General features: G+C 41.1%; 2 protein-coding genes and 1 non-coding gene across 5 annotated transcripts; all 3 read left to right on the top strand.

The window, feature by feature from the left end:
• Positions 1-59: 59 nt before the first annotated feature.
• Positions 60-20,800, top strand: dtx4a (deltex 4, E3 ubiquitin ligase a). 3 transcript variants are annotated; one of them, XM_044341858.1, is made up of 11 exons: positions 60-1,914; positions 3,172-3,321; positions 4,083-6,730; positions 7,291-7,505; positions 9,297-10,479; positions 17,081-17,142; positions 17,441-17,602; positions 17,719-17,780; positions 18,477-18,797; positions 18,898-18,987; positions 19,075-20,800. In XM_044341858.1, exons 4-11 carry the CDS (start codon positions 7,298-7,300, stop codon positions 19,303-19,305), a joined length of 2,319 nt encoding a protein of 772 aa, XP_044197793.1. In that variant the 5' UTR covers positions 60-1,914; positions 3,172-3,321; positions 4,083-6,730; positions 7,291-7,297; the 3' UTR covers positions 19,306-20,800. The 3 variants fall into 3 exon arrangements, with proteins under 3 accessions (XP_044197793.1, XP_044197794.1, XP_044197795.1); XM_044341859.1 differs by lacking the exon at positions 60-1,914 and adding an exon at positions 2,630-2,963; XM_044341860.1 differs by lacking the exons at positions 60-1,914; positions 3,172-3,321; positions 4,083-6,730 and adding an exon at positions 6,740-7,076.
• On the top strand, positions 6,141-6,212 carry trnaa-cgc. The gene has a single exon. It is a non-coding gene; the product is annotated as a tRNA-Ala (tRNA).
• A 2,303-nt stretch (positions 20,801-23,103) lies between the features above and the next one.
• On the top strand, positions 23,104-25,816 carry msantd1 (Myb/SANT-like DNA-binding domain containing 1). Its single transcript, XM_044341133.1, has 3 exons — positions 23,104-24,297; positions 24,382-24,675; positions 25,464-25,816. The coding sequence occupies exons 1-3, from the start codon at positions 24,044-24,046 to the stop codon at positions 25,753-25,755; spliced, it is 840 nt and encodes a 279-aa protein (XP_044197068.1). The 5' UTR covers positions 23,104-24,043; the 3' UTR covers positions 25,756-25,816.
• Positions 25,817-25,954: the final 138 nt, after the last annotated feature.

The following is a 25,954-nucleotide window of genomic DNA, read 5'->3' as shown; positions in this document are numbered from 1 at the left end:
TCATAATCATACAGTGTATCTGTGATATGTGCTATGGAGAAAAGATGGCGTCTTCATCAAGTATAGAACACCCTGGAATTTTTCCACATTTTATACTGTTTGTTTGTTTGTTTTTTTGGCATATGTTGACACTGATTGACACCTAAGAACCAGTAATATAAATGTGAATTAGGTATTCTCAAGAAGCCCCATGGCCAAATAAGTTGCCTGAAAAAAGTGAAACTGAAGCAGAAGTTAAATACTTGCACAACAGTCTTTAATATTAGTTGGAACTTCTTCAGTATACTCTTGTCTTGAGTGAAACATCTGGCCAAGGACAAGAGAGAGCAACTATATGACACAACTACAGAGCTTAATATGATCTGTTTGGCAGGCTGACAGAAGAAAACCACACGTAAGGTGAGAGACAGCAGCTGGGAGTTTGCAAAAAGGTTTGTAACTTACTGCAATGGCACAGAAAAATCTGTTTTGATATTGCGAAAGAAAACAAATCAGTACATCTAGGCACATGAGCAAATGTGTGCATGCATGACTTCAGTTCTGCCTGGTGTGTCGTTCTCTGGGGGTAGAAATGTTATCGACTGCCATCATTTAGCAGCAGGGATCAAGAGATTTGAAGGGGAAACTGAACGGATGCAAATGTAAACAAAGTTTCAAGTAAAAATGCTTTAATGCAGTAAAGACATCAGATAAGGGTATTCAGTCACTGGTGATATGAAGCAATCGACACTGAAATAAGCTTCAGAGGAATCTGGCCTGAGTTGTTCTGCTATCCATCCAAACTGACCAAGCTAGAGCAAATATAGCCTAAAATTGGAGACACCATAGTTGTTTTCATAGTTGCTTTACTGAGAGTGTAAGACATCAGTAAACATTTGAGAATCACAAATTCAAAAATGTAAAACTAAAAATAACAAAGGAAATGTGAGGGTGTTTCCAGAGTGTGCAGAAATTCAACAAAATACCTAAAACACAAAACAAAATGAAGATCTGATGATTTCAGGCATCTCAATTTTTAAATTTCACACCAATGTGCATGGAACAGTGTTCTGGGGTGCTACAGAGTAAGATTACAGTACAGATTTTGTACATCTGTATTTGTTGGGTGTAGGGGCTGTGGCTGCCTGGCCACCCGAGCAAAAACAGGATGTGGTCGGCCTGTTTCACATTCAGACATCTTGCTTAGCTTTTGAACTTGGTAGGTGCACACTACAGTTGAAAGATGTGATCTTTCAACTAACTTACTAAACTTTTGCAATGTTTTTTTTTTCTTTTGGCTTAAATCAAAGTGTTTAAGTTATAGTTCAGTTCTTGGACTCATATAACCCTTTCAGACTCCTTTTAATACAATGTTATGTCAAGAATACGTCTTCCATTTAGACTTTTTTGATGTTAATGTGGAGTTGTGATGTCATCGACAACATGTAGACAGATATGACTGTACAAGGTTGGCATGTTTTAGAGGAAATGAACTTACTGTACATTTCTATAAAGTGTATGTACTGTGTTCTGGATGTATACTTTGTACAACCTGCATCTGTGCTGCAGTCAACCTTGAAGAGAAAAATTCAAATATGTAAAAAGAACAAATGTCTTCCTCTTTCCATGAATACTATATGTGCACACTTTCTTATCTCTCCTTTCCGTCACCCTGCTGCTCGATTGTGTCTTTTCTTTAATCTGTGTTCTTGCCCTCTTTCAAACTCCACCTAGCTCAAAGGGGTTCAGCTATATTCACTTTAACACTTTCATGCATCAGCGCCTCTCTCCTTTCTCTCGCTCCTACACAGACACACACACACACACACACACACACACACACACTGTCACACTTTTCAAAAGTAGCTTAAATGACACAGCCTCTTACCGCTCTGGGTGTTCTCTCTCAAACTTCATCTCCCGCTCACAACTCGGGTAAGTTTTTCACATTTTGTTCTTTATGATAAAATATGATCAGTAATTAATTAATCTTTTCCTGCACACTTTTTTGTCATTTTATGAATCAATCATGAGGAAAATCTTATATATTCATATATGAGCTAAACTTGTAAGGAAGAGCGTCTAAACCCAGACATATACTGTATATGTCTGGGTTTAGACACTTGAATCATTTATTTAATATATCATACATATAAAATTGCTTCATAATAACAGTATTGCAGCCATTAATTTACCACTTACGTCATTGACACTCATGCATTTTTAGCTTTAGGTGCACTTACTTCATATCCTTTTCTCGTCAAAACTCTTGGTGTTCTTCTACATTGTGAACAGTAGTTTCTCAAATTGTTTCAACAATTCAAGTTTTTTTTTTAAACATACATACAAAAACTAATGGCATATAAACATTACGTATATTGCAAAAACAGTAGTTACAAACAAGACTTACAAACAAGACAAATCATATACATATATATATATATATATATATATATATATATATATATATATACACACACACACACACACACACACACACACACACACACACACACACACACACACATATATACACATATATCATATATATCATATATGTGTATGTGTATATATATATATGTATATATATATTTGTCTTGTTTGTAACTACTGTTTTTAGTATATAAATAAACAAAAAATATTCTTCATGGTAAATTGCAAAATAATTAGTTAGTGCTACAGATTAGTATTGAGTAATCAAAGGAACGAGATGAAAAGGAAAGATAATAAAAAATAACCAACAGCCGGCTTCACTGAGCTACACTGAGACTCCAGTGTCTCTATATTTTAGACACCATGTTGCTCGTGTCTTACCACGAGTAAAAAAAGTTTCCTGCCAAGGCTGGCTGACTGATGCTTCAATTATGATTCTGACAGGAAACCAGCAACGCTCCGCACGGTCTGCTGGCTTCCTGTCAATGCAGACAGTTCATAACTTAGTCAAACAAGATAAAGGGAATAGAGACTCCTGTTACATCTCTACTGTATGTATATATGACAATAATAACCCTGTGGTTACATTTCAGCCTGCATGGATGGTGACTTTCTTGTTATAATTATGTCAGGATTAAATTTTGATGTGCTCCTGTTTTGTTCCAGATCATCTATCATAAAGCCATTCTTGTCATTTTATGCAGTAAGCCATCTAAAGTTTTAATGTTTAACTGGACGCACCATTACTTTTTTTTCCAGATCCTGAATGTAAAGTTGCCGATGGATCTCCTTCTCGTGACAACTTCTCAACTGCTTTGAAAGTATCGGCAGCCTGACTGCAAAATTCCACCCGTAACTGTGACACCAAGTCATTGGGATATTTCTACTCAACAGGAATTTTCTAAGGAGGTACAGTAAGTTCCCAAATTGAATCTGACTGAGTATTATGGGATTTAAAGCTTGATGACACAGAGAGGGTTTCTTATGCTCTTGGAAAAGAAATAGCAGTGGATTCAGACCTAGTTCACACATACATGATGTTTAGCATCTGAGTCAACCTGCTATTAGGATGTCCTTTGTAAAATTGGGGTAGTATTATAGAAAACATACATGCTATAAAATCCCATTGAAATGTGTATTAACACATCCAAATAAAAATCAGAACATAGCGTTTCTTAACAGTATGTTGTGTAGATATGTGTATATGAGGGCAGTATTTCTTTTTAAAAAGGATATAATATTGTTGCATATTCAATATTTCTGTTTTAATGACCTTTAATGAACCCCATTTCCCATAAGCCTTAGACTATCATGAGTTAAATGTCACGGCTTGACAAATGAGCAGGAAACAGAGTAGAAGTATTTAAACAGCACAGCTAAAGATGCTGATAAATTGACTTTAAAGCAAGTGCTGTGCCAATTTGTCCTGGAATATGGAAAGTAAACCCCAGTAACACGCCTTATTTTTTTCAGAAAAACAAATGAAAGAAATAGTGAATGAGGGATTGCATTGAAGTATGGAAGCTGATGAAACAGAGGGTAGCTAAATTTCCCAAAATGTCAAACTACTCTTTTTGACAGACATTAAAAACAAAGACAGCTTAGAAATGAATAAATCTCAATGTGTGACCATGCTAACTCAATGATCTTTTCTTCTCTCTTCACTTCAGGTATGGCTGACATCGAATATAAAAGTTCCAATGCGACTGTGCTGTTCCTTTTTTTTTTACTACTAGGCCTAATTGTATTGCTGATCTTCTTGTACAAGAAGTTGAACAAGGAGAGCGAAGGAAAATATACCATCCGGCGCATGGTGTATAAGGAAGGGGGGCTCAGGGACCAGGTGAGAGGTGCGGCGACGTTCCTGGGGGAACGCCTCGGAGTCCAGCTGTGGCCTAACAGTGAATCAGAAGAGGATGGAGAGGAAATGCAGGAAATCCAAGATGAGGAGGGACAGATGGGGGGGCACAGTAGCCAGGGGTTTGACAGCGAAGAGGGCGAGGACGAAGCGGACTTCGGCGAGAGGAACGGAAAACGAGGTGACACCTCAGATGAGAACTCAAGTTTTGGGGATCCGGAGGAGAGAGTCGGTCTGATGGATGAGCTAGAAGTCAAAGGAGAGATGGAGGAAAAGGAAGGAGATGGGGATGGTAAAGGAGAAGCAAGTGGAGGAGCTGGGTTGCAGATAACCCTAAGTCAGTTCTCTGGAAGTGCCAACTGGTCTGGAGCAGAGGGAGGCGTCAGTGATGTGACTGCACTGTGAGAACAGGATCAGAAAACATGAAATACAAGGGAGGCTTAGGAAATGCTCTTAATCAGGATTTAAGAAATACTGAGGTCATTCAAAAGCTCCAGTCCTCCCAGTTCACAGTTGAATTCTGTTTTAGTTTCCCTACATGAAGGTCTAAATGTTGTCTTAAAGCCCTCAGTCAGGAATAAAATTCTGGTGGAGAAATATTGAAAGCTTAATTTGTCTATTTCTTGCAAGTCGGTTTTAAAAATCCCCTTCAGACATGTTTTACAATATGGAAAAATACTCAGCTTTGAATAGTAATTTCTGTCTTGCCAGTTTCCACATCACATTTGTGTAAGTTGCATATTGGACCACGATCGGCTCCAAACTAATCGTGATGTCGCACATCATACTCATAGCTATGTGCCTTAAACTCAGATTTAAGGTGAGCAATGAGAAACTTTCCACTTTCAGCAGATGAATGTGAAAACAGCTTTCTAGTGTCAATCTTAACACATACATACAATTTCTACACAGTGAAGCTCAAACATCCAAGTGATGATATAATAAGCAAAACACATTTTTGAGAGGAGGGGGTCTTTAAATATACTGAGTCTAAAAATACTGGAATCAGCCTAAAAATAACCCATCATGTGTATGTTTTAAATGGAGAATGTAAGCTTGCTAAACCCCCCACATTTCAAGAAAAACTACATAGGATGGTAACTATTACGTCACTTTCTGTTCTGGCACCAAGATAATATGGTGACTGATGGATGAGGCGGTTATAAGTTTGCAGAGTACACTGTATTTTGATTGTTTGTGTGAAGAATTTACCTTTTTTAATGTACTATTAGCTCAAAATCAAATGTATCTGTTGTTTGCTGTATGTTGTTGGCTGTGTTTTTTTATGATTGCTTATCATTTTTTTATATTACATAAAAATTAAAAACACACTTTACTGTTGTTCTTCTTGTACTGAGAGTCAGAGAAAAGGTGGGAGTCAAAGTTTCCATCTTTGACTTTAAAACAGTGGGTTGTTGCCCTTTTGAAAAGATCAGTAGTTTCAATCATATGTGAATGCACTGCATGAATGTACTACAAACCTGAAGCTCTATAGCATTATGTATTTGCTGTTACGGGATGCGATGTTGAAATAAATCTACAAGGTCACAAACAAGCTAAATTTAAAACCATACTGTACAATAGATATGTGCACAGCTGCCTTAACTTACTTCCCTGTTTCACTGTTGTGTGATGAGCGGTTTGCTGATAAGGCCAGCACCCTTTTTTTGCTAGCTGTTTTTTTCATTGTGGCACATTTACACTGTAACTACAAAAAGAATAAATGTAGAAATGTTTTTCAAATAAACTCTGCGTTTTATGTGGAGATACAGTGTAGTTATAATGTATAAATTTGACATAAATAATACATCATTAATCTGAGCCACTTTTACAACATATAAAAAGTACCGCTGGCTGTAAAGTAACCAATGGGGATGTAGCTCAGTGGTAGAGCGCATGCTTCGCATGTATGAGGTCCCGGGTTCAATCCCCGGCATCTCCACTCTTTTGAACAAACTCCTCTTTTGTCCGGATAAACTAGCAAAAAATGGTGGAAAATTTCACATGTCAAATCTTTACTAATTTATATGAAACACATAGAAACCTATTGTTCGTGTTTCAGTACAGTGAACAATAATTCTGAGATAACAGCCGCTCCTGATTGGCCAAACGGAGGACTTGCTCCACTCTGATTGGCTGTTGGACGCTGTATAGGCGTGGGAGTGTTCACGCACGCGAGTGTCAAACATTTATTCCTCACTGCTGACCAAATTAATATCCAGTGCTGGAGAGAGTTAGCCAATGGAGAAATAATGGATGAACCAAAGACAGAGTCAGAGTAGATGAAACATAAATGTAGTGACACATTATTAAAGTAATTATGTAACCAGAAACCCGGGATTTCAGCACAAGATTGAGGAGATTCTCACATGCAGTGACAGATGGATTATTATTAAAGCAGCCAAACTGTTCAAGCAGTGATTTGGCTTTGACTGGAGACACTGGAGCCGATCTAATCTGGTAAATATTCAAGTTATTTGCTCGCAACAGTCTCATTCTCCCTGACAGACATAACAGATATGAGTAAAAAAATGCAACCTTGCACGATCACAAGCCGGTCTGTCACAGTAACCTAACTTACTTCACTAGTGCCGCACCACCGTGAGCATCCAAGTTGCATTTTTCCCTCCTCTCACCCTAACTTGATTGTGCCGGAGAAATGATTTCAGTAGACGTCACTCATCTGCATAGGGAGTAAAATGCAACCATCCTGCACGGCTTTTTGCGCCCTGAAACGCTCTGTATCCTCGCCGTGCGATAAAAGGACCTACTAATTGCTGCATATCCGAAACTACAAACATGGAAGGTACAGTTTGCATGTAGTGTCATCCCGAAATATATATTTATATTCACAGATAGGAGACACATCTGGGTTGCAAACTGTCCAAGATGGATGCAGCGCCGCTGTGCGCAGGGATGCACGGCGGAGCGGCAGCAGGGTATCTTTAAATGTCCACCATCCCCGCGGTTTCGTCTTATACCCCCGATATTGTCATTTCTATTTTTTTCCACCTCTGCAGGAGTAGGATGTTACTAGCATCCGCCGTAGTGGTATGGGAATGGCTGAACGAGCACGGACGCTGGCGGCCCTACAGCCCGGCTGTCTGTCATCACATCGAGGCAGTCATCCGGAGCGACCCGCGGTGTGGTAGTGTCGTCCTCGGCCAGGTGGACTCTCGCCTCTCGCCCTACATCATCGATTTGCATTCCATGCACCAGTTCCGACAAGACACAGGTGAGGAGCAGAGAGGAGGAGGAGGAGGAGGAGGCGCGCGCACACACACACACACATACACATACACACACACACACACACACACACACACACACGATGGAGGGTGTAACGGTGGAGCCGGGGGCCTGAGGTGGGGAGGCCTTTTTTTTTTGTATCGCTCATGTGTGTCTACTTTCTATTTTCAAGCCCTGATGTTGATTATTGCTCCAGAAGTTGATGCTTTGGTGGGAGTGTTTTGCTGCTAAGTGGCCTCTTATCTCTGCAGAATTTAAATATTCTCTTGTGCAATGACATAAATGCAGTTGTTTTTATTTTAGAGCCTCAAATCCCCCATAGGCTCCACTGATTTCCCTCTATTGTGTTACAGGAGTAAATGACAGGGAGGGGGTGTTATACATGATTTTGAAAGATGTCAATATACAATGGTAAAGTGAGTCATTCTGACCTGTGTGTATGTGTGTATGTTTGCATTTGGCACCTAGGCCACAGTAGCAGCTGAAGTGTCCAGTCATAGTCACCGACAGTAAACATTTTACTGCAAACACCAACATCACTACTGCAGTCTTTTATATGGACATAAGAAGTAGCTCAGCAGAGGAGAGAGCCAAGCAGGGCGCGGTAAGACAAAGAAGAGAATTGTCAGATGTCTAACTTTGGCAGAGACCCCAACATTGCCCTTCTCTCTCAACATTGGCTGACAAAAGCTTTTGTGCCGTTTGTTTTCCAAACCCAGAAGAGGCTGAAGTGGGGGGTGGGGGGCAGACAGGGTGCCCCAAACTAAACAGGAGAGGGGGAGGAAGGTGGAGAAGAATTTCAGGAGGTCGTTGATGAAATGGGGTCGACAGGGGCGGATTTTATGAATGAACTCTTGTGTCGTCTCTGTGAAATGTGTAAATGCCTACAGTGCCATACATAGAGTATGGCACAAATTCCAATAAGTTTTCTTTATAATGGTTTCTATATAGGTTGGGTCATGTATGAACTTGTTTTTGATGTGTTTTCAGGGGGCTTCAGATATGTTTTGCTGTATGTTTCATCCCACATAATGTATTTAAACACTTAATAGTCATTCAGATACATTCCTTCCCTGTTTTCACTATTATTCCTGGTGCTCCTCATAGAAAAAAAAGGACCGATACAAGCTGAACTGTAAAATGTAAAAAAAAAATACATTTTTACAGTTCTGCTTCATGGTTTCATCTAAAAGGTTTCATCTCTCGCTTCAAGCTCACACATCTCGGTGAAATCCAAGCAACCCTTTGTGTTCCAGACACAGGATTCGATATGGAAAGGCTTTACAGTATGAGCGCTCTGTAGAGTTTCTCTGGACACCCTGGGAAAGCAAACACCAGCCAGCTTTGGGTCGGATCAAGGCTGCCAGCCAATCGGAATTCAGAACTCAGTGTGCTGTTACCAGGGGCAACCTGTTTGCCCAAATTCTTAGCAAGCAAACACAGATATGTTGAATTTGTTAGGGTTGTAATTTACTTGTCCACAGCAAGCGGTGGTGCAGTCATTTACCTCCTCTTGCATCTGTCTCTCGTCATTTTCAACATCATGATTGTAGTTCAGTAGTAGAGAGATGCTCAATATACACTTGAAACTTTATAGTTACAGTGCAAGTCGTGCAGATGTCAAGAAATCTCCACTGACATTGAGTAAATCTCTTCATAGTGCCGTTCAAAGATGCATCCAAATGTAATATAACTGTATTTCTAACAGGTGTCACACAAGGCTGATGTCTTCATAATGTGCATGTATATTTTTTGTATGTTGTGACCCCGCCCTCAGGTACCCTTCGACCGGTACGACGTAGCTTCTACGACCCCACCTCAGCGCCAGGCCAGGGCTGGTTGTGGGAGTGGGAAAACGACGCTGGCAGTTGGACGGCGTACGACACGGACGTGGGCATCGCCATCCAGGCGGCACGAGATCGTCAGCAGCCCTGGCTGGACCTGGCGCCGCTGGGTTTCTGCTACCTCATTGACTTCGAAAGCATGACCCAAATCAACGGGCAGACGCAGCGCTGCCGACGCATCCAGCGCCGCTCCGACCTGGCTTACCCGTTAGTGTCTGGGCCGCTGCCCAAATCCCACCACGCCTGGGGGCCTACGTCCATTCCCAGCCACGGAGGACTGCTGGGGGTGGATGTGTCTGGAGTGGGCATGGGGATCAGGATGAGCAGCAGCGGGACAGGAAATGGGAGCGCGTATCCCAGCGGGGCGCTCCCTGCGTCAGCCATCACCTCTTTGGGACAGCCCTGCGCCTGTCAGCAGTGTATGTTGGTGCTGAGTGTCAAAGCGGGCACCATGTCGACTGCTCACACTCTGGGTCGGAGACCACCACAGACCAAGCCACCTAGTCCCAAAATAAGCAGCCACTCAATCCCAGGAGGGTCGTACTCACTAACCCTGCCTCGGCCTCCAACCCTGTCACGGTCATTTTCCCCGCACAGGACATCCATAGTTGGGGCGACAGGTGGCTTCAATATCAGTGGTATGGGCGGTCCAGGAGGTGTAGGTATCATTGGTGGTAGCGGTGTTGGCAGTGCCGGCCTTGGCATCGGAGGAGGCTTCACCCACTCTGTTTCCCTCCTTGGCTCGGCCACCGCCGCCCTCTCCATCTCCTCCACCCGTCCCCCTCCTCCGCCTCTCCCCCCGCCTCCGCCGCCTCCTCCCCCGCCTTCCACCACACTCTCATCTATGGCCACCTCCCCCCCTCACCCTTCCACCTCCTCCTCCCTCTCCGCTTCCTGCTCCGCTCCTGCCGCGCCCGCTCCAGGCCCGCCTCTCATCTCCACGGCTGCCTCCACCTGCACGCCCTCGCCTTCCGCCCGCGTCCTGGGCCCAGTGTCTTCGTCTGGTGCTGCTGCCTGCGCGGCCCCTCTGCCACCCCGGTCCAGCCTAGCGGGGCTGAGCCGACCTGCGCTGCAGCGTATCGCCATGGCTCAGTCACGTGCCCTTATCGCCTCTGGGTGAGTAGACAACCTCTATAGTACACCAGCACCTGGTTTTAGGAGTGCTTTAGTTTGCTAAAAATATTCTTTTAACTGTCAAAAAAGGTTCAATCGTATAAAAAAGACTTTCTTACTGAATCATTTTCTCTTCCATGCAAATGGACAGGTTTGTACACTCACCAAGCACTTTATTAGGAACACTTATCCAATACAACAGCTGTGCCACAAATTCTACTTTTATGAAGCTTATACATAGTCAGAAAGGTGATAATTCTAGTTTATTATTGATGTTGTAGTGGGTGGTGGTGGTGTACTGGAGTGCATTATATTAAAAGGTGTCCTTAATATTTTGTCCTTCCCATTATCATACACGAGGCAAGCAAAATATTAGGAAAAGGAAAGTTTTGCTAAAATATTTCATGTATTATTCAAATGAAATGTCCCCAGAGATTAGATCAGTCATTATAACACTGTATATGAAACAAAATGAGCCCAACTAAACAGGATTTGTAAGAAAAAAATCAATGTAGACAGGAATTCCCAGTTTGTTTGAAACCCTCGTTACACATTGTCCGACATCAGCGCTCATTAGCATTCATGAGCCTTTAATCTTTGTGACAAAGTCCATCAGGCTCACTCATTTCCATCGAAAAACAATGAAGAGCATTCATACTGAACAAGCCAAGCTCTCTGGTGTTTCCACACATTTGTCATGCAACCACTTAATGATGGATTTACTTCACAAAAACACACACATACACACACTCACACGCATGTAGTTTATGCATATACCTAGTTTGTGTATAGTTTTCATGCAAACAATTGGGGGTTTTCTGGGAATTAGAAAAGCATGTGTGTGTGTGTGTGTTTGTGTAAGCACTTGGGTTGGTAACCTTAGCAACCATTGTGAAGCAGAGGATGGATAACTTTGTTGATTAAAACCTTGCGCCTACTCAGATTTGAAACATGGACTGATATAAAAAGATGTGGCCCAGGTCTTTGAGTTTACACACTGTCCAGACATCAAGACAGAAATTTGAGATGTCTTCAAATAAATGCAAAAATAGTGAAAAATCTTCAGTACTATCCTAACCTAAATATGCAATTTCATCCTAGAGGGCAGCAGAAATATGTGGCTTGGAACCAGCTCTCAGGATAATGGAAGCATGAAATTAACATACTAATATTAAACATCAGTCACTGATCAGCTGATACAGTAAGTGTTACTGATTATGTAAATTAACATGTCACATTTACCCATTTTGGTAGGAAACCCCCTCTTATGAGGCTTGACATGTACAGCATGTGTGAACTGTGGTTTTGAGGTGTTGAATGACTAGCTGTGACTGGTTTTTATTATCAGTGCATGTTACTGAGTGTTACAGTGTCCAGATGCTATAGCCAGAGGGCGCTGGTTAGTAAGATGACTGGAATGTACAGGCACCAACTGAGAAGACTTTTGAGGCAGGAACACTGCTGTTTTTATCATTTCTGTTTTCCACATACTTTAGTGGTGAGGATGTTACACATTTTAGCATCTAGATTTCATCAGATTCCAATTATAGCCTTCCTGTTTATAACATTTGTTTCCTCACAATCATTAAGTCTCACTGAACTACATTCAGCCTTTACATTTGTTTTTTTGGAGCGGGTCTGCATGACTGCTTGTACACAAACAACAGACAACACATGTTTAGGGTAATTTCCATATGAGCCAACCCAACAGTGGCCCTGGTGTAAGTAGCCTAACATTCTGAATCATCGCATTAGCTGAACTTCTATAAAACAGCATTTTAGCAGCAGCTAAGCCTCAGATTAATACCAAATACCGCAGGCTTAATGTTACGTGCTTTAGTAATCTCTGTATTTTGTGTCAGGTGAGCTGTGTGACTGACCCATTCTTTCAACATATCAGGTGAGAGTACTCTTCTGTCCAGCAGATGGTTGTACCTGCTGCTGCAGTAAAACAGCCAAAGTCACAGTTGAAGAGTCTCTCTGATCCCGTCAGCCTCGGATTCCCCCATCTACTTGTTATTAGCTCAATCTCCACTTAGTGCTCCTGCTGTCATCATCTTACTGCCTTATCCCCAAATTCAAAAACTATCACCACATGAGGCTGAAGCTGGTGTACCCAGTGATAAGAGATTTATCATTTAAATCCATAAACTACATGATGGTAATCAGTATCACATTTATAAATTGAGTAATTTAAAGAAAAAACTATTTAATTAAAGTGATTTTTTTGGTTTCAGGTGGTTTGTGTTCATCTAATTGGTCCCCCATTGCAGACACAAAACTGTGTAACGTAATGGTCTTTTGAAGTATTGTCCTCATTAGTTGGCATAATGTTTTAGCTTTCTGCTAACAATGCTGCTACTGCACTTTTCACGTGGTGTCAGTGATATTTAAGTCATAGTTTGTGTTTAAACTGGGTTTAAATGTGGTTTCATTTATTTCTACAGAATTGCGCTGGTTCATTTTGGTAAAACCAAAGTAAAAAATGACTGTATTACTTTGAATCAAGGGATCAACAACCACTTGGCTCAGATCAAATTAATGCTGTCCTCAGTTTAATTTAAAGCAACATTAATTTACTTTTGGGCAGTTTGTGGCAGCTGAACAAGATGTAAACACAACTTTATCATCTTATAAAGTTGTTATAGCTAGCAATTTAAGCAAAGAGTTGCCTATTTACACATCCAGCAGACACAGAGCAACATTAGGATTCATTTAGAGTCGTGTTTCTGGCCACCTGATCAATGTGCAGCCAATATTCACACTCCTTTTAACTTTGTTTTGCTCTCTAACAACTTCCAGGTGCCAAAAGCTCCACTATGTTCACCCACTAATCAATAACTGCTGTTACTGCTGGTCTGTTTGGTGCAGCACAGATAGTGTGCAGTGAGTTTATCTGAGTTTTTTTCATGGAAAACAGTTGCCTGCTGCTGCTGGAAACCAGTTTGATAAGAGCGGTGAGAGTGAGTCGGAACATTAAAGCTGAGAGGCAGAAAACCAAAACAATGGGCTGAAAGATGCTAAAATGCTTTGTAGAGCTGATTGGAGCTGCAGAATCAGGTGATAATTATCTGTCACTACAAACGACACACCTCACATTACACATAGTCATTTGATCCTTTGTCAATATAAAAATATTGATTATTGCAGCTTTATGGAAGTTGGGATATAATAGAATTTGGTACACAAATTACTCAAATCAACTTTTCAAGAAAAATCTCTGTTGAAAATTTTTATCTTAACAGTTATAAAATTAACTTATAAAAGTCAGCGTAAGAGTGACTTTTTGTAATTTAATGTATTACATGCAAACATGCAATTTATATAACAAAAGTTGAATGTTTTGTAAGTCATTTGAATGCTCCTTTAACATTTTGAAGAAAACCTGATCCAGTATTTTTTTATGGATATGGAAATTGATATTGAGCTCTCTGTTTTCAATCTCCTCGTACAAGTGTATCGACATACACTCAAACAGCTGCCCAAAACTGAAGGAAACAAAGTATTCTGAAAAGACAGTCGCTACAATTATACCATATCATCATTCTAAGTATAATTTAAGCTTGTTTTCTAGCAGTTGGATACGTGAATTAACGGTTTTTCTGCAGTGAAAAGGAGCAGATGGTTTCTAAGTGAAATGTTAAACTCTGAGGGGTCTCCAACGTCACAGATTATCACAGTGACGAAAGTTGCCTTCGGTCCGCACACCTGTTGCGGTCCTTTCTCTTGTCATTGCGGAGGCTTTGTGTTCTGTAGCACCGCCGCAAAACGTACACTTCATAATTTCTGAATGTGCAGAGTACAGCGTGTCTCCAGCTTTAAGGGTTTATCTTTTTAATCAGACTTGATTCAAGGTGTGATTCAAGAAGAGTGTGCGTGTGTGTGTGTGTGTGTGTATGTGTATCTAAGTGCTGTCATATGCCGCAGCTTGTGTGTTTCCATCATCCAGTGGTCCAGATGGAGGCGGCTCTAATGCCGCAAGATTAGCCGGGATCAAAGAAACGTGACAAGCTGACACTCCTCACCTCAGCTTGTTTCCCACCCTTTCTCTGCCGTAACTCACCCTACTTGAATCTTTTCATCATATCGTTCACCTTTTCCTGCCTGGCATACAAATTTTATTTACTAATCTCAGGTTTGACCCAATCAGCTTGGTTCAGCTTTGTGAATCACGTAAGGCACGTACACAGGGAGTTAATACTCTAGCTCGGACACCTTATTTGTTGGTAAACAAACAAATATAGTAACAGAGTCCAGTGTAATGAGATTGTCCTGTACTGGAAATGTACAGTACAGTAACTCATGACTCTAAGTTTTTCCATGTCACCATTGCATCATTTATCAAGAGAGGTTTAAATTGTTGTTGTGCATCCATTTATACCAGATATACCATTTATGTAATATAGCTTCAGCTAAAACAGCCTAAACCTCAGGCTCTTGTTAGAATAAGAACAAGTGTGAAGAGATTATATTTTATATCTTTAGGAAATTACTGATAAACTACCAAATAATCCACCACAGTGTGAAATCTGCTAATTTCCGGTCACTTTTGGATTTCTTTGCCTCAGACATTCCATTGAATTTTCAGATAATCAAACAATTTAAATATTTGAAGATGATCAGGTTCAGTCACAGCAACTGTTTAATTAATTGATCTACCATTAACAAGTGTGCTTCCTTTTGGCTGAAAAAGACCCTTATATGATGTCACCTACCCTCTCTTAAAGTCCAAACGAGCACCCTGCCAGTCATCATAACTGTTTATAGCTCTACTTAGTAATGTATGGTAAAGAAATGATGCTGATACAGCTATAAGTATATTAACTATATATAATATTACTATATATTTTTAGTAGAGACTTTTGACCTTATATTGCATATTAACTGGATATGGTGTCCACTAATTTGTAGTGTGTGACAGTTGTATTTGTCTGTTTGCACTTTTTGTTTATTGTTGTAACAATGTTTATGCAGTTTTTGGGCCAGGTCTTTCTTGGAAAAGAAGCTTTCATCTCATGGAAACTTTTACCTGGTTAAATAAAGGATATATATATTAACTATATAGCATATTTCATGTAAAAAAGATGCTCTACAATGAGCTTTACAAAAGATGGAAAACACATGTAGAAAAAGACGTATGTATGCGTAACGTATAAACAATAAAAACAAAGCAAAAAAAAAGATAAAAACACAATTAATCAAAGATATATTTAAAACAGAATTGACAGTAAATAAATAAAAATAAGTGCTGTAGGTGGGGAAAGATGAAGTACATGATTGTAATAAAAGCATGTTGGAAAACTTTTTAAAAAATGTTACCTAGGTGCACACATTGTCAAATCACATTGTTGTGCTAACATTACACTACATTGGCCAATACTAATAGATAGTTTTGATTGATCATGGATCGCTAAGTATTAAATCCTCCCCAAATCTTAATGTCAGTATGTTGACATACTGTAATAACTCTGCATGGGGTTTATGTTGGTGTACTGTTTTATGTATTGATGTCTGTCAGCCTTATGGTGCAGTGTGACGTGGTAACACAGGACAGGTAATCCCTGCTGTGACGTATCTCTGGCCTACAACCAGAGTTCAGTCAACAGATGGAAACAGGTGGATTAGGCCTATAAAAGAGGAAGGAGACGTGACACAGGCACACAAGTCCTGACGGAGAGACAGAGCGAGAAAGAGAGGGGCTAAAGACACCACTGCTGTATAACTGAAGAGTAGACTGGAGACAGAAAAAAGGAGAAGACTAGTGGAAATTGTTACTGGAATATCTTGAGCTGTGTCTGTGATCTTTGGTGCTTCCAAGCAGGAAATATGACTATTATCAAAACTGGCAGACCGTAAGTACACACTTTTAACTGGGCAGTCATAGCGGAGGTGTTATTGTGCTTACAACAAACTGTTACTATATGTTTTGTGTGTGTTTTCACCTGTTGATGAGCAGAGAAACAGTACAGAAGTAGTTAAGGACAATTTGACATTTTAATAACATAAGGGCATGTGTATTGTTGTCATGGGCTCATTCACCTGATTTGAGGAGTTCATCTTTTGCTTTTTTGAAAAATTTTAAATGAAAATAGATTCTGCTGTCCATTTTTTGCAGGAAATCAAAGCTTTATGTGGTTAGAAAATGAAAATGAGTTGATTTCATTCAGAGTTGAAGGTTTACTTTGTCTTGCAAAGGAGCATCTCTGCGTTCTCTGAATTAGTGCAGTTTTTAGTGATATTTTTCCTCCTGGGTTCTTCAGAAGTATTACTAGAACAGTAAAACAAGCCGCCAAACGTCTAGTGCTGCTATATGCATCCTAATCTTAAGCCTCACACGGCAGGGTGGCCTACCTGGCACTATAGGACAGTATGTCAAGGCGTGATGAGCAACGTCTGTTTGTTTCTCTACATGATTTGGCAAAAGCTCCTTAACCTGCTGACACGTTGAACTAGAAACTGGCATATGCTGTGGCCTGTTTATAGGTGACTCATCAGATTTCAATGTCTTAAATCTTGGGGATGAGGTGACGGGGCCAGCTGCGTGTCTGCTTTTAGTGTGTCAACATGTGTGGATTAATTTAAGTCTGTTTTTCTTGTGTTTCAGAGTGCCAACGGTTCCAGTGAAGAACCTGAATGGATCTAGCCCTGTGCACCCTGCACTGGCAGGTAAAAATAAACACAGTTTTTCTTATTATATTTAAACAGGTCAGAATGAATTTCAGTAAAATATATCTTTAAAAAGGATCTTTAAGGTTTCACCATAAATTAGTTTAGTCTTAATTCTCAGCTCTTAGTGTAAACCTTTACTAGACTCTGATTCACTGACAGACAGCTAATGACACTAAGCCCCATATTTGTATACGGATAACAGATGATTGTCCAGATAAAGAGCTTGTAATAATAAATCTCTCAGGAAACCCCACATACAGTGTCTAACATCCCCCCCTCTGCTGGCTGTTTCCAGGCATTACAGGCATCTTGATGAGTGCAGCGGGACTTCCTGTCTGCCTGACCCGCCCTCCCAAGCTGGTGCTCCATCCTCCACCTGTCAGCAAGAGCGACATCAAGCCTGTGCCCGGCCTGGGGCACTGCTGCCGCAAGACCACCAAGAAACAGGCCCGCAAAGGTGGGTTTGATGACGAAAAAAGTCTGTTTGTGCTCTGGCTTTCTCACCCTCATGAAGACTTACACAGCGTATGCTCATAAACAGATCGTCATACTTTGTGTTTTTCCGTTTCATAGGCAAGACCCCTGAGGAGGTGGTGAAGAGGTACCTTCAGAAAGTCCGCAATCCCCCTGAGGAGGTGAGTTGTCCTTCATGATGGTTTTGAGCCACCAGTTAATTCAAATAAAACTCAACAAGTAGCCAGGGATAGGACCACATACAAACCAGAGCAGTAATATTGTTAAAAAAAGTCAAAAATAGGGGAGAAAACAACATATGTTTTTACTACATTTTATGCCTCTGCATCACTTAGGTTAATTCTGACTTTATGATAGTAAACCCCAAAGAGTGACCTTTCAGAACAGACGTGGATTATGTCTGGTAATCAAAAGGGTTCAAGAACAGTAACAGTTTGAGAGTACGTGATCTTTTGGCTTGTGCACAAAAGAGGTTGAATATTAAAAGAGTTAAATATTACAACAATAACAAAGTGAAAGTGGCACTAGTGCTACTTACTCTCATAAGATATCTTGTCAAGGGTTTGTTTTCAAGTGAGTTTGGAAAAGGTTTGTGTCCACATTGAACCAGCAAAACAGCAGAAAAACACTGCTGTTGGGCATTCTTATGTAACTTGATCCAACAGCTTTAGGATAAACAACATGACATCATGTGTCTCCATTTTGAAATGCTAACGACTTTCCGTTTTGTCATTTTTAATGCAAGATCAGCTTTTTGAAATGCATCCACATGGGAGAGCATTTAAAAAGATTTGTTTTCATTGAGCAAAATTAAAAAGCCAGACAAGAAATAAATCGTACTTGTCTTCCCAACTCAGGACTGCACCATCTGCATGGAGGCTCTGGCCGGACCATCGGGGTACAAAGGCCCTGGTGTGGGAGGTATCTCCCGGGCTGAGTCGGTGGGCCGCCTGGCGCAGTGTGGCCACCAGTACCACCTCCAGTGCCTCGTTGCTATGTACAACAATGGCAACAAGGACGGCAGCCTGCAGTGCCCCACCTGCAAGACCATCTACGGAGTCAAGACCGGCAACCAGCCCCCTGGCAAGATGGAGTACCATGTTATCCCCCACTCGCTGCCCGGCCACCCTGACTGCAAAACCATCCGCATCATTTACAACATCCCTCCTGGTATCCAGGTAAAGTCAGATTACCAATATTTATGTGACACCAATATGATGAAGCAGGAAGTGTTTCTGGCTTTGCTCGGATGATGTAATGAACTTTCCTTCTCTTCAGGGCCCAGAGCACCCAAACCCAGGCAAACCCTTCACTGCCCGTGGGTTCCCCAGACACTGCTACCTCCCTGACAGCGAAAAGGGACGCAAGGTAAATAAAAAAACTACTCTTTTTGACCTCACATGCAGTTTGAAGAGTATACATGAAAATCTTTTCTTCCTCAATCTCTCCGTCCAGGTTCTGAGGCTGCTTCTGGTGGCATGGGACCGGCGACTCATTTTCTCCGTGGGCACATCCAGCACCACCGGCGAGTCCGACACAGTCATCTGGAACGAGGTGCACCACAAGACGGAGTTCGGCTCCAACCTGACGGGCCACGGCTACCCCGACCCCGGCCACTTGGACAACGTTCTGGAGGAGCTCAAGGCTCAGGGCATCACCGAGGAGGAGTGTCTACCCAGAGACTGAACAGAGACGCCCAAGAACGAAGAGAAAAAACAGACTTGAGTCTGTAAACACATGATCCACAGCTGGACATATTATTTTCAAAAATCCAACTTGAAAAAAAAAGAAACTGGGAGAACTTTTCCCACCAGAGATGGAAAACAACTTCAAAAACTCTTAACAAGAACTGGTGGTTTTCAGCAGAATTTGCTGAGATTAAAATTTCTCTTACGACTGCATGAGTCAGTTTTGATACGTGGGAAATCTTTTTTTTTTTTTCTTTTTCCTGATGCAGTAACAGTGTCAAGATCGCAGATGTTATTCAGTGAGACATTTGAGACCACTGTGCACATACGAGTCAGTGTTAGATTAAAAAAAAAAAAACAACTGTCATTCATACTGTGAGACTTCATATCAAGAATGTAAACTAAGTGAATTTTGCCGAATTGATGAAGTGTTTACCACTACTGCTGCTATGTGGAATTGAATGGAAGAAAAGAAGTGGGATCTGTAAGTTTTTTTTTTTAAAGTGTTAGTCCACAAGCAGAAGAAACTTCTCACTGCAGATAAATATTTCAAGTGTATAACTGGATATCTGAGCATGGATATTTGCTGACCTCTAGTGGTACTTTTTCAGAACTACATTCCTTTTTAGGTTTGATTTTTAAATTGTATTGTTGTATATTATGAATACTTGATATATTATACGATATTATTTCCATTCTATCATGTTTTTTATATTTTAATTTGACATCTTGTTTTATATGGTGTGTTATTTTTTGGGTGTGGGCGTGACAGACGAGAGATGTGAGGTGAAGTTAAGATAAGCTCCTCGGGTACCAGAGTTTGCCTGACACTTTATATGCCATTTACCAACCCCTTTCTTTAAGTATTTAACGTCATTTTAAGTATTTTGTATTTGATCACAAACAGACATTCCTTAATTGTTCTGCCCTCAGAGCATGGGTACATTTAATAGCTTTCTATGTCTTCTTGTATCTGCATTAATTGTTAAAGACTGATAGAAGAAAAGCTACTATGGATTATACCATCCCCCCCCCCGCCCCTTAGGAGGAGTAAATTAGGATTGGACCTCCTGCCTGAGCTCAGATTTGCACAGAGCTTTCTACTTAGTATGGCACTCAAAAGGAAACAGACAGCTTGTATCTACTGTATTTTTGTGTAGGACACACACCAGCCTCAAATGCTCTAATCACTACAAACTGTGGTCATCAGTTGTTTTTGTCTTATTTAGTTTTCGTCATCGGGAAGGTGCAAAAGACTATCTCTTGTTGTGGATCTAGCTTTGGCCAAAGTGGTCCAGTCAGTTTGCTTTCGGTCTGTTGTGGACCGGTTTGTTATGAGGTAGAGATGTACAATGGTATGTGTTAACATACTAATGTAGGCCAACATTAGAAGCATTTATACTTTATGATACTTTCTGTATGCACTGTACTGTATGTATGTGTTTTATGTGCACAAATTTGCATTAAACGTTTTTTCTAAGGTTCAGAGATAACATTTACTCCTTCATTTTATGTCATGTCGATTACGTAATTATTAAGTCTATAAATGTGACACTTTTCATCACTTTAAGAACCATATAAGGTTATCTGAATCCATGAACGCTACATCACATCTCACCATAGCAACATGCATAACTGCTGTTTTACTCGTAGATATATTTACCAGAAGGTTTTGCACACAGACCAGTCATGCTCAGTTATGAACATGTTGAAGACTCATCTTTGATTAACTTTTCGAAAGACCATCAAATGATCCTTCAAGAAATTTAAAACCCAGATTTTGCCATGTACATGGAAAAGACATTTTTCTCTGGTTCAGCCAAATTATCCATATGGATTTAGAGTTTTCTGCTATATTGTTTTTTTTTAAACTGTTCAGTTGTGATGTGAAACCCTCATTACATTTGCTTTCAACCTTTGCACAAATATTTGTGAAAAGATGAAATAAGACTGCAGACACTAACTACAGTAAACAGTATGTATGAAGCAACGTGCATACTTACATAAAATACAATGGGACAATTAGTGAAAAAAATAAGAGATGAAAACAATCAGTTTTCTCGTGTGTGTTTGTGTATCGTATTACACCGGGTTACTTCTGAATTCACCATTCAGCAATAACACCCTGAGACACCTGTATATACTGTGCAGGTATGGGAAGAAGCTAATTATATATCCTATCCAGTGTTTCCCTTATAATTGTACAGGCCTGGCGAGAAACCCCGCCAGGCCAAAAAGATTTTTTTTTAATGCCAAAAATAACACCAAATATCCATTCATTCGGAAATCAATAGTGTTTGGGAGACTCTGTACAACGCTGCTCCGAAACTTGAGTCAACCTCCGCGTCGTTGCCGAGGAAACGCTTGGTAGCGTAGCTCCGTTAAGGAATACGGCAGTACGTAATGGTTGAGTGAGAGAGCGAGAGGCCAAAGACGCTAAACAGAGAAATAGAGAACTTTTTAATTTAAAATGGATAAAATTGACTTTTTTGACGATCAATCTACACATAATAACCTATAATAACAAAGCAAAAACTTTTTTTTTGCATTTTTTTGTTGCTAATTTAGGCAAGAATACTTTCCAAAGCCACTATAAATGATGACATGTTGCTTGTGCTTTCACTTAACTAAAATGGGAAGTATCGCAGGGTTACTTCATATTTCCACATGGAGTTTCACTTTTAATGGCATTATACTTGTATTTTGAGTGGTTTTGTTCACTCAGCAGGTGCAATGCCAAATAAGATGATAATACATTTTGATTCTTAACTGTTAAAATCTTTTGACATGCATCGTGTAAAGCAGTTTTGACAGTTTTCTACCATTAAGATGAAAAAAGAAAGCTGTATCCTTGTTGGCCTTGTCATACACTTTGATTCTACTCCTAGACATGAGCGGCGCATGACCAGTTTATCTGTAGATTAGTCTGGCTCCTGGATTAGTAGTCTGGATTACCTCCACCTTAATGAATGAAAAAACTAAAAACACAATTATAATGGACCCCAGCGAGAGGATTCTGTCATTATACTGACAGAGACAAGTGCTGGTAGCTGCTGTGGTAGTGAAATAACTGAAAAAATTAGTATTCATGCAAACTTTTAAGATTTATATAGGCATCAAGGTTTTAAGGTGTATTTTTATGTGAAATATCCATCTACTTTAGTTTAATTACCCTAACTAACACGACTCTGCAAAAATAATTTTTGCCTTCAGCAAGTCATTTGAGCGATAAATAGAAGCCATACCCAAAAGTCACACCAGTCAAATTTCTGAACATTTTGAGGCACAGATCTTTTAAATGCACACTGGAGGCAAAGGAGAAAAAATAAACGGACAAAACCTTTCACACCAACTTTCATTGGCTCTTCCATTTCTGCAACGGCAGAGCTTAACGTTTGTCTTAAGTGACAGATGTGATGGATCGGGCAAAGCTGCCAATTTGCAGTATGAAAATGCACCGGCCGCCTGTCAGGTTACTGAGGAGCAGATGGGTTAGTGGGGGTCTAATCAGGCCAAAACTGAGTTAAGCCGGGCCGACAGCAACTAGTGGCACTAATAAAGATGAATTGAGGATGGGTGGCTTGTATCACTGCATTACAATTTCTGCTCCTTTTGGAGAAAAAAACGCAGGAGCCAAGATGATAGAAAGAAAGAGGGGTGTAGTTTGGGGTTTTACTGTTTATGTATTTTGTGGCTGTGGTGCAGAAATATTCTCGAAAAAAAGACGAGAACATGCAAGGAGGGAGAGAGAAAGGGAGAAAGAGAGAGGGGGCTTGGGGGAGAGGGGGAATACACGTATTATGGTAGATAAGGGTGCTTGAGATGGGGGTAGACGAAGATCCGCCCCTTGCTGGGATCTAAATGGGGGAGGGGTCTCCAACTGGTCAGAGAAACCCCTTCAGCAGGGGTCCATTGTCTACTACCCACAGCTATGAATAGAAAGCTGATTACAGCAGTCAGCATATTGTATCCCGTTGCTGGGGTGCCTATGGTCGATCACCACATGTTGCCATTCTGTCTGATGTCTCCTCATCTCATTTTCACATAAAGTGTTTCACAGTTTTTTCATTGAAAAGCTTTTGCTCGCATTTTAGATCTAAACTGCAGGCTGCAAGTGTTTTCCTCTCTTCTACATCATGCCAGATAAAGCAAATCCTCCCTCTCCCCATCTCAAAGTGACTTGTCTATTATTAAAAGCTTTTAAATGGAGCAGTGTCTTGGCTGACTACCAAATCCAGTGCCTTGTTGCCAGGGAAACACATACCCGTGGTCTCGGCTCTCTTTTTTTTTTCCCTCCCTGGTGGCTCATATTTCAAAACTGTCAGCAATCTTGTGCGCTCACACTGCTGCCTTTCAGCTAAAAGCTTTTTGTGCTGCCAGTGAAGCAGAATGGAGGGGAAAGGAGAGCGGATGGGAGTGGTTAGAGGAGAGGGAGGGAAAATGAAGGGCCTCCCTCACCGTTGCCAAGGCAACTTGATGTCACGGTGACATCACGCACCACTAAAAGCTTTTAACCGGATTCCTCTCCTGCCTTAGGCCCCATTTTGAGTCCTCTTTCAGCTAGGCTAGGGGGAAGGGCACAGGCAGGAACGGCGTGTGTGCCTTCTTGCATGTTTCACTCCCTCACTGCAGACTCAACACAGCTTATAGCACAGTAAAAGACTTTCAAATTCAACCTCTAAAGAGCCTATTCCTGCAAAGCACAGCCAGCACAGGCCAGGAGAACCATTTCAAAGATGGCATCAGACGATGGTTTCAGCTACCTATTGCCAGGCCACAGTGAGAAGCACAGGAGGGCCCCAAACTGGACTGACGGTGAAATGAAAGCCCTCCTGTACGTATGGGAGGAACACCACAACGAACTGAAAATGAGCAAGAGGAACGCCAAGGTGTACGAGAAGATGTCCCAGAGGTTTTTCCAGCTGACCGGAGAACAGCGTTTCAAAGAGGAAATCAAGATGAAAATCACCAACATGTCTTTCCAGTACAGGCAAGTGCAGCAGATCCAGTTGTCCAGCTAGACTCCAAAATCCAGCTGTTGCATGATTATAAACATCTATTTTTGCTCCAACAGGCGACTGAAATCCACAGTCGGCGAAGGCGGTGAGATGCCGGACTGGCCGTATTATAAGTCCATCGAGAAGATCCTCTCCAAGCCGCTGGAGAACGGGAGGGTGAATTCTTTGGAGTTTCAGGCCTCCACTGCAGGTCCGTCCACTTCCTCCCAGTCTACAGATAACCTAGTGGCCCAGGCAGAGGAAGGGATGATGGGATTCCTGCCAGAGTACACAGGCTCCTCAGATGAAATGGAGATAAAGCAAGAGCTGGACTCTTTGAGCTCTGACAGTGAGCACACACAGGGCTCCAGGTAACAGGAGCTGGGGGGGGGGGGGGGGGGGGGGGGGCGGCGCTGTTGTGAGTGTGTGTGCGTGTGTGTGTGCGCAGCGTCTTTTCATAAAAGTAATAAGATGTTAATATACTGACATCCACCATTCATAGTCAAGATAATGGCCCTTTTTTTCTCCGTCATGTTGAAACGTGTTTCATGTTGCATGTATCATAGGAAATGATACACTCTGTGAACTAGATTATTACCAAATCCAAAGACCTTCATTCAGGAAAACTCAAATTAAAAATATGTGAACGGTATGTTAAGAGTTAACCTTTTGGCAAATAAATCTCAATTCAAGGTTCTCTTACTCTACTGTGTTTCTGAAGCTTTTAGCAGCTTTCAGCAGATAGAGCTGCTCAGTTGTCATTGAGATGGTTTAATTTGTTATCACATGTCGGTCATGTGATAACAGGTGGTAATATGCAAAATGTTATATATAAATGTGTCTGATATAATATGATATGGGATAATATATCATATTATGCCTTGATATAACCCCATGACCCCCACAAAAACACACCTGTAGGTGCCTTTCCTGTCACCTATACATCACTTTCATTTCACTTTGTATATTCTATGTTTTTTATGTGTTATTAAATTATTTTCAATACAACTTTGATTCTTTTTTTTATTTTGGATTTTCTGATAATGCTCAGAAATTGCTGACTGGACTGTTTTAGATCATAGCACCAACACAGAGGGGATCCCTTCTTATAAAACACAATCACTGCCTGCTCTAAAAAGTCCCCCTCTCTCTTCTCCAGCTCCCATCCTACCTCAGCCAGGAAAAGGCATGCCAACAAACATCTGTTCATGAAGAGGAAGAAGCTGCGGGTGATGCAGGCCATGCTGCAGCAACAGAAGAGGTCGAGCCGAGCCATAGAGGAGACGTGCAGGGAGGTCCGCCGGGCCATGCACCAACAGAACCTCCTCCAGGTCCAGTGTCTGCAGCTGCAGGAACGTATGATGAATCTCCTGGAGAAGATGATCCAGCCTTCCTCCCCAGCGTCAGCATCGTGGGCTCAGAGTGGCGTCAAAGATCCGGGGAAGCCGTGAAGTGAAGTGGGAGGGTTGTGGTCGTTTGGGAGAGATCATCATCTTGTATCACCTCTAGCCTCTTTGGAGAAAGAATAAAATATATTTATTTTGGATTTCCGTTGAACATCAGACATTTTTATTGTTTATAGTGTTGCATATGTCTAAATATATCCCTGATCAGCAATGAAATGTACAAAAAATATACTGTTAACTTGAA

Source organism: Thunnus albacares, chromosome 22 (genome assembly GCF_914725855.1).
Source record: "Thunnus albacares chromosome 22, fThuAlb1.1, whole genome shotgun sequence".
Lineage (NCBI taxonomy): Eukaryota > Metazoa > Chordata > Actinopteri > Scombriformes > Scombridae > Thunnus > Thunnus albacares.
The sequence above is the reverse complement of the archived record's forward strand: the minus strand, read 5'-3'. Positions and strand labels throughout refer to the sequence as shown.